The 15,287-nt window shown below is 49.6% G+C and overlaps 1 protein-coding gene across 10 annotated transcripts in view; it reads right to left on the bottom strand.

Annotated features, from left to right (window-relative positions):
• SHANK3 (SH3 and multiple ankyrin repeat domains 3) overlaps positions 1-15,287 on the bottom strand; it is a 436,398-nt gene that overhangs the window by 215,164 nt on the left and 205,947 nt on the right. For all 10 annotated transcript variants that reach the window (XR_014172130.1, XR_014172131.1, XM_081926705.1 and 7 more), the window contains one exon: positions 11,783-11,849. Coding sequence is in view for 8 of the 10 variants with exons in the window: in XM_081926705.1 (XP_081782831.1) it covers positions 11,783-11,849 (67 nt within the window). In the remaining 2 variants the exon portion in view is untranslated. The remainder of the gene's footprint in view (positions 1-11,782; positions 11,850-15,287) is intronic.

Below are 15,287 nucleotides of genomic sequence, written 5' to 3'. Positions count from 1 at the left end.
TAAAAATCTCACAGAAAATCCCTGCAGTGACAAAGACTGTAAATGAATGTTTAGGAGCAGAAAAATTCTGAGAGCCAAATGTATTCATTAAAAAAATAAAACTTTTTTTTAGTAAAGACTTAAAGAACTTAGGTAAATGCTGATTAAACTATGGGGTGTGTATATCCTATGAAACTGTTCAATCGGAGTGTTGAGTCAGAGAGCTCAGCGCTACTCTCCCTGATGGGCTGTGATTCACTAAGTCCAAACTTTTTTCAAACAGGGCCAGATATGATGCATGAGGGCCGATGATTTTACCCCAAAGTTGTGGGTTTTTTTAGGATTGAAGTCATTGAGTTTTTTTAAGGATTGTCACAGGGGCTGGATTAAACCGACTGGCGGGCCGGATTAGGCCCCTGAGCTGGGCTTTGGACATGCCTGCACTAAGGTCTCACGCTAACAGTTTTTTCCCAGAACAGAAAAATCCCGAGAGGTGCCTGTAAAGAAATAACAACAAGCGTGCCTCAGAGCAAGTGCAGAGTGCCCCGTCCCCCTTGGGTGAGTAATCCCAGCCAGGCTCCATCCAGTTGGGACTCAGGAAGAAAGAAAGACGTCCTTTGGAGTAAGTGGCTGAAGTATTAACAAGATGAATTTTAACAGGGAGAAATGTAAAGTATTGCACTTGGGCAAAAAAAAAAATGAGAGGCACAAATACAAGATGGGTGACACCTGGCTTGAGAGCAGTAGATGTGAAAAGGATCTAGGAGTCTTGGTTGACCACAAACTTGACATGAGCCAACAGTGTGACGCGGCAGCTAAAAAAGCCAATGCAATTCTGGGCTGCATCAATAGGAGTATAGCATCTAGATCAAGGGAAATAATAGTGCCACTGTATTCTGCTCTGGTCAGACCTCACCTGAAGTACTGTGTCCGGTTCTGGGCACCACAGTTCAAGAAGGACACTGACAAACTGGAACGTGTCCAGAGGAGGGCAACCAAAATGGTCAAAGGCCTGGAAATGATGCCTTATGAGGAACGGCTAAGGGAGCTGGGCATGTTTAGCCTGGAGAAGAGGAGGTTAAGGGGTGATATGATAGCCATGTTCAAATATATAAAAGGATGTCACATAGAGGAGGGAGAAAGGTTGTTTTCTGCTGCTCCAGAGAAGCGGACACGGAGCAATGGTTCCAAACTACAAGAAAGAAGATTCCACCTAAACATTAGGAAGAACTTCCTGACAGTAAGAGCTGTTCAACAGTGGAATTTGCTGCCAAGGAGTGTGGTGGAGTCTCCTTCTTTGGAGGTCTTTAAGCAGAGGCTTGACAACCATATGTCAGGAGTGCTCTGATGGGGTTTCCTGCTTGGCAGGGGGTTGGACTCGATGGCCCTGGTGGTCTCTTCCAACTCTAGGATTCTATGATTCTATTCTATGATTCCTTGCCACGATGGCTTTAGTTGAGATCCATACTTTAGCTGAGACTCCTGCATTTCAGGGGGTTGGACTAGATGACCCTCAGGGTCCCTTCCAACTCTGGAATTCTAAAATTCTGATTCTATGCTCTGTCTCCACAGCTGGGGCTGGCAATGCTTCTGAATACCAGTTGCTGGAAAGCACAGGAGGGGAGAGAATTGCTCTTGCGGTCAAATCCTTCTTTCAGGTTTTCCACAGGTATCTGGTTGGCCACCATGGCAGATGGGTGCTGGACTGGGTAGACCACTGGCATGATCCTGCAGGCTCCTCTTATGTGGCTAGTTGGATATTGAATTGATCTGGCTGTTTGTGGTGGCCCGGGGGTAACCCGAGTAATGCAGTCCAGGTCCAGTTCCAAATCCAAGGGTTCCACGAGGAGTCAGTCCGACAGGGACAAGGCAGGACATGAGGCAGGAAACCAGGCAAGGTAAGGCACATGGTCTCAGGTAGGTTCTGGCAAACAGCAACATTGCTCCCACAACCTGGAGCAGGGTCCAGCAGCATTTTATCTTTGTCGGGGTAACGGCCGGTCCTGATCCCCCGGTGACTCACCTCCCTGTCTCGCCCGACGGCGAGCACTCCTCCTGCGAGTACTCAGGTCTCTCCTTCTTTCAGACCTCAGTCTCTGCAGCTCGGGAGATATTGGTGGGTTCCTAGACCCAGAGGCTGCCTCAGCCTCCCCTGACCCAACCGGTAGTGGATCAGCTGTAAGCGATGGCCCAGCTGGAGGCAACGAGGTCATCCCCGCATCTGGAGCCAGGGCAGGCTCAGGCCCCTGACTCGGCCCAGCTGGTGCTTGTTGCAGGGGAACCTGTGCAGACTGGGGCTCTTCAGAATCAGGCCCCAGACTTGGTTCAGATGCCGCCTGAGTCAAAGGATCTGGTGCAGACTTAGACTCCTCTGGCTCCGAGTCTGACCCTGAGTCCTAGGCCATCACACCGTTCTTATAAAAGCTCTCTGAAACCATGGAAAGAAAGCAACTATTTTGGCCCAGGGGAGCGGAACGCCTTTAAGAGCTTGAGGTGAGCAGAGGCAGATCTGTGTCTTGCGTGCTTCCATACACTCCCCCTCCAGGATCCCCCGATGGCGCTACCAGCCAGTGCCACCCTCTGGGCACCTTGACAGTGAGGGAGGGGGCTTGCCAAGCGGAGGGGCCAGGAGAGCTCTCCGTGGGAGGCGGCAGTTTGGGCTTGTGCTCAATGAGCCGAGCAAGGTAATCATTATTTCCCCACCATCAGCCGCTTGGGGGAAATGCTTAATTGCATGTCGGTCTGATCACAGGCAGGCTGGCAGTGTCACAGGCAATTTTTGGCAAGCGAAGGGCTCACGCCAGCCTCGTTTCTGAGCAGCTGTAATGGTGCAGCCGCGGCAGCTGGGAGTTCAGGCTCCTGGCAGAAGCCACTCGCTTTCTTCAAAAGCCCAACCGCTAGAGGATCTGGGACCCGTGAATGAGCAGCTTGGGTGCCAGGAAGCAAACAGAGGGGCCTGGCCAGGCCCCCGTTTCCTCTGGGAGCAGCTTTTGGTTTATGGGTTCCTCTTGGGCTCATCTACGTGCTGGCACAAAAGGAGCAAGGCAGATGTTCCGGGTGCAGATTGGAGGGTCAGTATCTCCACTGCCCTTTTAGCCTTGCCCTTTGGGTACAAGGGCCATCCTATGCAGAATGCTTTCAGTGTACACAAGTGAATCATGGAACTGGAAGGGACCCCAAAACTCATCTAGTCCAGCCCTCTGCTGTGCAGCTATCACAGCTGGACAATCCCCGACAGGGTTTTGCTTTCCTGGGAAGCTGGTTAGGCTCAGTGATCACGGAGGTGCTGGGTCTGTTTAGCCTGGAGAACAGAAGACTGAGAGGGGACATGAGAGCCATCTTCAAATACCTGAATGGCTCACACATGGAAGGTGGAGGAAGCTTGTTTTCTCCTACTCCAGAGGGTTGGATCCAAGCCAATGGATTCATATTACAAGAAAGGAGACTGAACATCCGGAAGAACTTTCTGAGAGTAGCAGAAACAGGATGGACAACCTTGGACGGTGGTGGACATTCCTTCTGTCAAAGAATTCTGGGCACCAATTTGGGAGATTTTTCTTTGGTCCCACCTATTTCCCCGAGAAAACCCAGAGTTTACTGCTGAATTGGGTCAAACGTGAATCCACAGAACACCCAACTCATATTTGTTCCGAATCAGCAGGAAACCACAGGAGGGAAAAAAGCAAAACGTCTCAGACCTGTGCTTAGAAATCACGGGACAGGCAGAAGGGTGGTGAACCCAGAGTTACAATTCCCTGCAACCCTTAACAAACCCAGAATTCTTGGGGGGGGGGTTCTGCTTCAGATGTGCTTAAGGACAGAGGGCTTGTCCACACTTCCAATTGCCCGATGCCTAGAAAGCAGGGGTTCGTGGAGCTTTGCCCTTGCCCCACTGCATTCCCCTGGGGAAAATCTACTCTTTAGCTCTAAATCGGAACAAACGACAATCTGCAGGAAACTCGATGGCTGTTTACTCCGATTGAGCACCAAAGATTGGTTTTTCCTGGGGGAAAGCAGTGGGACAAGGGGAATTGTGGATGAATCCAGAGTGTGCCTGCTGTCTATGTCCCACTACATCTGCTCTCCTACGCAACGGCTCTGTGGGCTGGGGCTGGTGGCCATTGTCACGCAAAACATTTGAAGGGCACAAGCTTGGGAGATGCTGGCCTACCTTCCTCACTCCTCCTTTTCAAGCTTCCAAAAGCCATGGAATGCAGCAGTGAGAAACATCATTGGGAAGTTTTAGTTGTGCTGTGGTGCAGCTCAGCAACAGAGCACAAGTTCGATTCCTGGCAAGGAGAATTATCCCATCTGAAACCCTGGAGAGACGCTGCCAGTCAGTGCAGACAATGCTGGGCTGGAAGGACCAATGGCCTGACTTGGTACAAAGCACACAAGAACGTAAGTGGAGCACGGCTGGATCAGACCTACAACTTACCCAGTCCAGCCTCCTGTTCCCACAACGGCCAACCAGATGCCCCGGTGGGAAGCCCGTGAGCTGGATTCGAGCACAAGAATCGTAGAAATGTTGGAAGGGATCCTGAGGGTCATTTAGTCCAACCCCCTGAAATGGAGGAATCTCAGCTAATGGATCCATGCCCATCTCTGTGTTTTTCAGCAACTGGTATCCACAAACATTGCTGCCTCCAACTGTGGAGGCAGAGTAGGGTCATCGTAGCTACAAGCCGTTGATGGCATCCTCCATGAATCTGTCTAATCCTCTTTGAAAGCCATCTAGGTTTGTGGCCATCCCTGTGGGAGGCAGTTCCACAGATTAACTCTGCACTGCAGGAAGAAGGACTTTCCTGAATCTTCCAGCATCTAGCTTTGTGTTATGTCCGTGAGTACTCTTAACTGTGAAATAATAAAGATCTATTTCTCGCCCTTGATTATGAAGCAGATTGTCTGTGGCTTTGCAAAAGGGGAAGGGGGGCTTTTAAAGGAGTCCCTCCATGCTGGCCACTCCTGTCAAGGACACATCCTGCACGTGACTGTGCACTGAGGCAGTGGGAACAGCTTGTCACGCTGATGAGTGATTCAGCTGCAGAGGTCCAGGTCCTGCGCAAAGCTTCTCTCGCAGGGGCTCCAGGCGCTTTCTGACTCTTGCAGCTGCCGCCCCCAACCCGTCACACTCTCAGCCCTGCAGCCCTCCAATCTCCATCCTTCCGTAGCAGCTCCCAGAGTCAAGCGCAGCCCAAGGTGTGGCAAATCTGGCAGTGAGCAAGGCCCAAAGCGATGGAGGGAGAGGGGTGCTTAAGTGAGAGGGAGGCGAGGAAAGAAGACGGGGCTGCAGGTGAGGAGTCTTCAGTCCAGAGAAGCTATTTCGGGTGGTAAATTGCACATGGCAGGAAGGTGCCAGATCAGAGAATCATAGAAACACAGAAACAAAGAGTGAGAGCTGGACTATAAAGAAGGCTAATCACCAAAGAATGGATGCTTCTGAATTCTGGCGCTGGAGGAGACTCTTGGGAGTCCCATAGACTGCAAGAAGATCCAACCTCTCCATTCTGAAGGAAATCAGCCCTGAGTGCTCACTGGAAGGACAGATCCTGAAGCTGAGGCTCCAAGACTTTGGCCACCTCATGAGAAGAGAAGACTCCCTGGAAAAGACCCTGATGTTGGGAAAGATGGAGGGCAGAGGGAGAAGGGGACGACAGAGGACAAGGTGATTGGACAGTGTTCTCGAAGCTACCATCATGAGTTTGACCAAACTGCGGGAGGCAGTGGAAGACAGGGTCTGGTGACTTCTGTTTCATTGTATCTGAAGAAGTGTCCATGCACACGGAAGCTCATACCAATAACTAACTTAGTAGGTCCCTAAGGTGCTACTGGAAGGAATTTTTTGTTTTTGTTTCGACTACGGCAGACCAACACGGCTACCTACCTGTATCTCACTTTTAGAGGACATCTGAAGGCAGTTTTTAATGTCTGATGTTTTATTGCTTTTTATTATTATCATTAATTCTGTTGGGAGCTGCCCAGAGTGGCTGGGGAAACCCAGCCAGAAGGACGTGGTATAAATAATAAATTATTATTGTTATTGCTGTTGTTGTTTTTGTTGTTGTTAGGCTCACGAGGAGTGACCTTGGGCAAGTTGCTGCCTCTCAGCCAAACTTACCCTCACAGGGTTGCTGTAGGGATTAAATGAGGAGGGGAAGAAGCAGCTAGGCTCCGTGAAGCTCCTAGGAGAGCAAGGTGGAATATGTATGGAATAAATAAAAACAAATAAAACAAATGTGCTAGTCCTGAAGGTGCCACAAGACTCTTGGTTCTTTAGGGGAAAGGACTTCAGGTGGAACTGAGGGAAGAGGGCTGCAAATGCCCCTGAAGGACCGATGGGGTTGTTTTCTAATTGCAGGCAACCGTTGCTAGCTTTCCACCTGCATGTGCACGGATGGAATGACCTCTGTATTCAGAACTGGGAATAGCATAATGAGCACCGCGGCTGGTTCTGTGAAGGGCAGGGAGGAAGGGGGACGGGCGGCAGATCCGTGGAGGAATTCGGAAGGCAGTTGGCAGATTGATTCTCTCGGTCTGCAAAACTTGAGTCCTACAGAGCCTGCAGCAACTCTGAGCCGTGAGCGTATCCAGGAGAAGGTTAAGTGGCAGCTGGAACAGAGCCTCTCATTACCCATGCGGAGAAAAGGCGCCACTCAAGCGAGAGGTCAGCTTTTGGATATGGGCGCTTTTTTTCTTTTAAAGCTATCTGGCAGGAAACAGCATCGCTAAGATCCAGCGACTGGAAGATGAAGAGAACAAAGTTCAAACGAGGAAGGGAAGAAGGAGCGTTCCTTGTGATCAGGAGCAGCCACAAGAATCGTCAACCCTGGGAAGGAGGGGACGTCACATCGCCAGAGCCAGGATGGGCCTCAGAAGACGTGGGAGAGATTGACCCCATGGGATGGGGCGAGGCGCATGAAGCACACGGCCAACAGTGGCGCACAAAGGGCTCAGGCCGAGTGGATGATCTGGTTCTGACTGCAAACCAAAGAGCCACGTCACTGCATCAGACTACAGGAAGCAACATAGAAAATTGCCTTGTACGGATCCTGCTGCATTGTGATTCCTGCATTGCAGGGGGTCAGACTAGATGGCCCCCGGTGTTCCCTTCCAACTCTATGGTGCTATGATTTCTATCCCACTTTCCTTCAAAGAGTTCATTGTGCTTCTACCAAAACGCTGTTTGTTCTAGCCTGGCCCTGAATGGGACAACTGTGCCCCGGAAGGACCAGGAGCGCAGCCTGGGAGTCATTCTGGACTCACAGCTGTCCATGGAGGTGCAGGTCCATTCAGTGTCCAGGGCAGCTGTCTACCAGCTCCATCTGGTACACAGGATGAGACCCTCCCTGCCTGTGGACTGTCTCACCAGAGTGGTGCATGCTCTAGTTATCTCCCGCTTGGACTACTGCAAGGCGCTCTATGTGGGGCTACCTTTGAAGGTGACCTGGAAACTACAACTAATCCAGAATGCGGCATCTAGACTGGTGACCGGGAGCAGCCGCTGAGACCACATAACTCAGGTCATGAAAGACCTACACTTGCTCCTAGTACGTCTCCACCTCCATTGTTCTGCCCGGACACTGAGGTCCAGCTCCAAGGGCCTTCTGGCGATTCCCTTCTTACAAGAAGCAAAGCTACAGGGAACCAGGCAGAGGGCCTTCTCGGTGGTGGCACCTGCGCTGTGCAACGCCCTCCCACCAGATGTCAAACGAATAAACAACTACCAGACTTTTAGAAGACATCTGAAGGAAGGAAGCTTTTAATGTTTAATAGACTACTGTATTTTAATATTCTGTTGAAAGCTGCCCAGAATGGCTGGGGAAACCCAGCCAGATGGGTGGGGTATAAATAATAAATTATTATTTTTATTATTCTAGCCTCAAAATAACCCTGTGAGGTAGGCCAGTCTGAGAGACTGTGATCCCAGGCTGCTCTGCCAGGTCCTCATATACCGTATCTGCTGCACTATGTAGAGGTCACCCCAAGAAGGCTTGTCTGGAGTTCCAAGAACTGGCAGGGAGGGGCAGATCACCTTAGCTTTTGGTGGCAGCTTTCTGAATGGATCTTTTTAAGGAGCACATGGTTTCAGGAGGGATTCCACAACCAGGAGATTGCAGCTACCTGTCTCCTCAGAGGCTGGGGGAATCCGCAGGAGGCACAGAGGCCAGCAGGCTCCAATGGCCAAGGAGTAAGAGGCTTAGTCAAGGACCTTTGCATGGTTACGCTGAATTTTAAATTTCACTGCTCTCCATTTCATTATTGCTGTTATGTACTGAGTTGAATAGGATCCCAAAGGCAGCAGTCTGATGGGTCCTAGAACAATAGGGTCCAGAATGCAGCAGTCTGATTGGACCTAAAACAATAGGGTCCAGAATGCAGCAGTCTGATTGGTCCATAGGAGCCACCCAATCCAGCTTCAGGTGGAAGTGAATCTGCAACCTGATTGGCCTACAGGAGAATCCCGGAATTAGCCAATCACGTAAATAATGTATATAAAGCAGACATTCTGGGGGAACTTCACCACTATGAGCTGAATAAAGAGCATGAAATCCACTCTCGACTCCGAGTATATTTCAGCCGGATTTAGGTTTGATGAGGCCCTCAGCTACTGAAGTTAATGGGGCCCTTTCTATGTCCAGCTGTCCTTTGTCAACAACAAATGGTCGCTGATTTTTGTGCTGAATATATGCTATATGGTAATTTATGGACTTAATAGGTATCTCAAGCCATTTGCACATAAGAAAATATTTATTTTATCAAAGTAATACACAACACAAAACACTCTTGTAAACACACACACACACACAAACACTTAGTGGCCCTGCAAGTTCCTCCATGTGTTCGAAAAGTACAGGAAATAAATATTATCACTTCTGTGCTGAGTGCAGAAGCACAGCGCCGATTAGGGCTTGGCCGTGGCCTTCCTTGAGACCCCCTCCCCCAGCACTGGCCAAAGGAGGGATCTGCTGGGAGAATGGACCTTTCAACCACTGGAGGGGGGTCATGCCACTGGCAGAAACAGCCATGACCTTGGCAATGCCAATGGATGCCCAGCCCTGCAAATGGTGCTTTGACTCCAACTCAGTCCCTGCTCCTCGCAGGTGTTTCTCCTGGCCCTGATACCTGCCCTTGCCTTCACCTTCCCAGGAGCTGGGATGAGGTGCCCAGCACAGGTCTGGATGTGGCCTGGCCCCCCTCCCCTGCCACCTGGCCCCTCCAAGCCCCGCAGGCTTTTCCTCGGCTCCTAATCCCACTTCTCTGCAGGCGTTTCAGGAACCTTTCTGAGGGTTCGCTTCAGGCTGTTCCTTCGCCAATTCCCTTGGCTTGCAGGAGCTGGCCATCTGGACCCCAGTTCCTCTCACCCTCCCTTTCCTCCCAGTGCTATTTGACCTACTTGGACTGATAGCCACCTCTCGCCAAGGCAGCCTTTCCGCCTTTAATTGATCTCGTGCCGCCTCCGCCCTCTCAATGGAACAAAATTAAATAAGTCGGTTTTGGTAGCCAAGCCGTTTGACAATTCTCATTAATGTAATCTCCCTTTCATTTGTTAATGGGCCCTGCTCTCTGCCTCTGATCCTGCGCCTGATAGGTGCTCAAGAAACTGCCATTCTTCTCTCGCGGGAAACCGAAGCAACTCCCTGGAAAGGGAGGAGAGACAAGCTTGGGGTTTTCGTTTCCGCCTGAGTACAAAACTCCAGAGGCCTTGAGGTTGCAAAGCTCCTGTGTGAATGAACTTCCTTGCCTGTCATCTGGGCTGCACTCCTTCAGACTGTGGTGTGGGGGCTCCCTTGATGGGACACCTCTCCTTTTGAAAGAAAAACACCATGCCTGCAGAAAGCTAGCCTGTCAAGGAGAAGACGTAGTTGGAAGCCTTCACCTTGGTCTGAAGATGCTGTTCTCAATGCAGAGGGAATTTTGTTACCTCCCAGTCATGAGAGGGGCTGCCCAGATACTGATTGGAAACCAGATGCTGGTTTGGTCTCTTGGTGCAACCCAACACAGCAGCTGCCATGACTCAGAAATTGTGCAATGTGAAACACAAGAGCAGTCAAGGACAACATTCCTAGAGTGAACGTGTTTACACATGGGGAGGAGTGTTTGTCCAGCCAGCAGGTCAGCTTCCTGTTTCCTTCTGGGCTGGGACAGACTTCCTCTGCATGTGACTAGAGATGGGCGTGGCCTCACCTGTGCAGGTAAGGACAAAAGCACAGGGCAGCCATCTCTCTCTCTTTGACTACATGCATCAAAGAAGCAACATCTGCTTAGCCAAAGATGCTCTCTTGGCTTCCAGCCAAGGGAGGACAAAGGGACTGTCTCCTTATGAGATAGTTTCCCAGTGTATGTTACTTTTCTAAGCTAAGTCTGCCTTCTGGGATCCAATTGTGAACAGAATGTGAGTAAACTCTTTTTATACTTTTATAGAAGACTGTGTTGCGTCTTATGTTTTATGAGGGAATAAGGGGAAAATACCAGAACAGTTATTATAGAGGCTTTAGCGAGCCTGAGCAAATGCATCCGCTGTGAGTTTAAAAAAGGGGAATGTTACTCTGCTAAATTGTGAACTTGTTTACACAAGTTGGAAAGGCTATAATCAAACAATATATCCTCTCCTGCATCCCTGAATATTCCCACAGAAATGAACCGTTTGCTCCCGGATTCCTCTTTCTGTGCTGCTCATCATTTCATGCAATGCTCTCTCGTCTCCTGCCATTGAATTTCCTCTGCCCAAGCTGAAAAGCCTGTCTCCTCCAGCCTCCCTTCTATGCGAGATGCACCCACCTTCCTCTGATCATTTCCTTCAGTCTCTGCCAAGCGGGAGCCCAGAAGAGCAAAAACCATTCTAAATGTAGCTGCACCCCAGAGGCAGATCATTGCCTGCATTCTCAGGGGAGGAAATACCTGCATTGTCCCTGCAGGAGCTGCATATGGGATGGAAGGGGTGTGGGGAGCAAGGCAGAAGACACCCCAAAGAGGCACAGCCAATCGCCTACCTCAAACCAACCACAAGATAAAGAGATGCCACCTTGTCACCTTCTGTTCCTCCTCCCAGAGTCACCCTCCACACACTAGACAGGCTAGGCCAGAGGTTCCAGAAGTATCCAGTCTGCATTGCAGCCCCACAAGGAATGCAAAAGGTCCCTTCTGTTGGCAGTTGGGTGGCTTAGGGCCCTTGTATCTATGGGTCTGCCTCTCCTGGTCTGCCCTGCAGAGGACCTTAAGGTCCATGAATCACCATAGTTTAGAGGTCCCAGGCCCTAAGGAAGTCCAATTATCCTCCACCAGGGCCAGGGCCTTCTCAGTGATGGCTCCAACCTGGTGGAATGCTCTCTCCCGTGAGACTAGGGTGACAGCAGCCAGGACTTTATGACGGAGCTGGACTCGCTGCCAGAGGTTCCCAAGGAGGTCACCGGTTCAAAATCCACTGCAGGGCGGTGAGTCTCCTGGTCAAGGGGCTCCCCACCCCCAGGAATCCCAGAAGTCATGGGACAAAAAGCTCCAAGGGTGATGCTCCTCCTCTCATCCCCTTCAATGGGTAGGTGCCCTGAAGCTGCCAACTCAAGGTCACTTCAGGGAAACCAGGGAGAGGTTTCCAAGCAGGGCAGTGTTAACAAGGTAGCCAAGCTGGCCCTTTCTCAAGTCCTCTGGTCCTCCTGGCATCTCCTCCTTGGCCCTCTTGGCCAGGGGTTGGCCTGGCACAAGGACCACAACTGTCGTGCCCAGCCTCCCACCATTGATGGTCAAAGGGCCTCTCAGCTGCACAAGGAGATAAGAAGTGCGTGGAAAGCCAAACACTCTCACTCACCAATGTCGGACTCTTTGTGGGTTTTGATGATTTCCGCCAGTTCAAAATTCCCCGCAATTATGGCCACCTGAAACGAGGGGAGAGGACAAAGAACAGGAGTCAGGTGGGGCTGCGTATTCCAGATGCGTTGAGGGGTTTTTTTAAGCAAAATTAACGATCACAGAGATTTATATTGTTCAATCTTACAACGACCCTGTGAGGTAGGCCACTTGCAGCAGCACCCTTTTACCTTCTCATCCCTTAATGAACTCTCCATGCTGCTGCAACCTTCCCAGGGCATATTCTGTGATTTCTTTTCCCCAACAGAATTGCTGAGCTAGAAGGCAAAGCCTTTGCAATGGTGTCCTTTCTGAACAGTGTTGACGAGGTGGCCAAGATCCCCAAGCACAGGGGCCAGCAAACTTTTTCAGCAGGGAGCCGGCCCACTATCCCTCAGACCTTGTGGGGGACCGGACTATATATTTTTTTTGGGGGGGGGAATGAACAAATCCCTAAGCCCCACAAATAACCCAGAGATGCATTTTAAATAAAAGGACACATTCATGAATGTTAAAATGATGTTCGATTGAAAATAAGTGGCATTAGCAACAAAGTTATTAAGAATATGCAAAAATGAATTGATAATGGTTGGAAATATAGAGTTATAATATGTTAAGATATAGAGTTAAGACAATGAATGAGGGTAAGGATTTGCTGATTTGATTATGTAAATGGGATACAAAAAGGGGAGGTGAGAGGAGGTCAAGGAAACAAGCAAATGGGTTCAAAGTTATAAAAAACGGATTTGTTTTTAATTTTTTCTTATTTTCTTTTTGTCTTTTGTATGTTGTATTTTTATTTTTTTATTTTTTATTTTTTATTTTTTCATGTATTTTTGTACTTATGTCTCTGTAAAACTTTAATAAATATTTCATAAATAAATAAATTAATAAAAGGACACATTCTCCTCATGTAAAAACACGCTGATTCCCTGAATCACCCAGTCAGTGAGCCTGCCGCCCTGAAACCTAGAACAGGTCACTAAGGGATATGGGGCATAGAGTTGGCCCCACAATTCAACTCAGGCATTTTCTGGGATGTGGGCAGATCAACAGGTGCAAATGAGTTCCCTGAGTGCAGCTATGTCCGCCTGAACTCAAATCTCGCTATAGCACAAGCCAGAGATGGCCAACACGGTGCCCCCCCCCGATGAATGGTCCTTCTGGATAGGGGTCATGGGAGCCGCATTCGAACCACACCCAGGCTTTCCCTAGGACGGGGAGTGTGATTCAGATGTGTTGATGAATCAATTTGGTCTATGAATTTGGAATGCATCTTTCTTTCTTTCTTTCTTTCTTTCTTTCTTTCTTTCTTTCTTTCTTTCTTTCTTTCTTTTTTTCTTTCTTTCTTTCGCCTGGGAAATTTTTCTTAATGTTGGTGGCAATTCCCCCCCCCCTCTTCCTGGAAATAAATGAAATAAATAAACACCATCTGAAGGGTCCTGTGTTGGGAAGTGGCAGTGGGTTTATCGCGGCATGAGGCAGTGTTGTGCACGGGTTACAGTGCAGGACTTGGATGAGGAAGACCTGGGTTCAAATCCCAACCCAGGGCTTATCCACAATTCCTCTCACCCCACTGGTTTCCCCAGGGGGAACTGCTCTTTAGCACTCAATCAGAGCAAATGGCAATTCGGGTTTTCTCAGGACTGATGTTTTCCCTGATGGAACACTAAGGAGCTGGTTGAAACTGCAGAAGGAGTGGGGCAAGGAGAAAACAGCTCAGACTCATGCCTTGAAACTTTGGGTCAAGCAGAAAACTGCTTGGACCCATGCTTTCTGTTAGGATATAGTTCCGTTCCACCTTAAAGGGTCAAGTAATGCTTCAGCAGTACTATCTATCTGGTAACCCTTTAAGGTAGAACGGAACTATATCCTAACACTTTCTAGGCAGAAGTGTGGATGGGACCACTGTCATACCCCCCCCCACACTGGTCTAGGTACCCTCTTTTCAGTCTCCTGTTCCACTTACAAGCACACTGAGTCAACAGAGTGATGCAGCAGCAACAACAAAAAAAGGTAAGGTTCTTCTAGGCTGCCTCAACAGAAGTCTAGTGTCCAGGTCAAGTGAAGTCATAGTTCCACTCTCTTCTGCCTTGATCAGACCACATCTGAAATACTGTGCCCAGTCCTGGGCACCACGATTTAGGAAGGATGTTGACAAGCTGGAAGGTGTGTCAAATACCTCAAAGGAAGAGAGCATTTCAGGCGGTTGGGCTAGATTATGCTTGCAGTCCCTTCCAACTCTACAATTATACAATTCTGTGATCAGGGATGGCACCCTGGAACTTCTTGAAAGAGTGGTCTACAAATGTACGGATCTGTCATTCCCTGACGGCTGCCACATCCTCTCGACAGGACCCAAATAAGACCCCGGAGGGAGCTGAGAAACAGGATGAAAGTTCAGCTGCTTCTTTCCTCCGGAGTCCACAAAGGCGGGGGGGAGGGACAAGAGAGGGAGGGGTGTTAATAATTGCTTCTGACAAAATGGAACTGAAACAGATCCAAGATGCAGCAGTCTGATCTCAAGTATGAAATGGATGCAGAAGACCGTGAAATGCTGCCACCGTAATGGAAACTCACAAAATGGCACACATTAGCAGAGATGGAGAGGCCAGATGAATCCCTGGCAGCGGGGGAGGGGGAGGCGGTCAGATGTTGATCACCACCAAGGCTCAGAGTCTCAGGAAGTTGAAGCAGAATGAGACAGACAGGCCAGCGCCTGCAGAAGTGCCCACTTCACAGAATCATAAGAGCTGTAGGGACCCTGAGGATCATCTAGTCCAACCCCTTGCAGTGCAGGAATCTCCACTAAGGCATCCATGACAGCTGTCATCCAACCTTTGCTGAAAAACCTCCAGTGAAGGACAGTCCAAGGGAGCCCGTTCCACTGCCAAAGAGCTCTTCCCATCTGACGTTGGGTCAGAATGTCCTTTCTGGCCGTTTGAATCCATTGGTTTGTTCCACCTTCCATATTATAGCCCTTAAGATATTTCAATATGGCTCTCATGTCTCCTCTTTTCCAGGCTAAACAAACCCACCTCCCTCAACCGTTCCTCACCAGGCTTAGATTCCAGACCCTATCCAGGATTGTGCCTCTGGTCCATCCAGGCCGGTCTTGCTCTAAGCAGCCATGGCTCACCAAGAGCTCCCCTGGGCTTACAGCCTGACATCTTATTCACCTGGAGATGGATCTCCCGGTCTTCCCTTGTTTGCACAGAACACAGGGGACTGAAATGCCAGAAGCAACATAACCTGTTGAACTCACAAGTAATTGGGCATAAAAAGCCTAAGAAGAGCCTTGCTGGATCAGGCCCGTGTCCCTTCCCGTCCAGCATCCTGTTCTCACAGCGGCCGGCCAGAATGCACTTTGGGCAAACTTGCGAGGAGAACACCAGCACCAGAGCCCTCTCTTCTTCTGTGGTTTCCACCAACTGGCATTCAGAAGGAAAATGGCTGCCTCCAACGAG

The sequence above is a fragment of the Podarcis melisellensis genome, assembly GCF_964234715.1.
Source record: "Podarcis melisellensis genome assembly, chromosome: 10".
Classification (NCBI taxonomy): Eukaryota; Metazoa; Chordata; class Lepidosauria; order Squamata; family Lacertidae; genus Podarcis; species Podarcis melisellensis.
The sequence above is the reverse complement of the archived record's forward strand: the minus strand, read 5'-3'. Positions and strand labels throughout refer to the sequence as shown.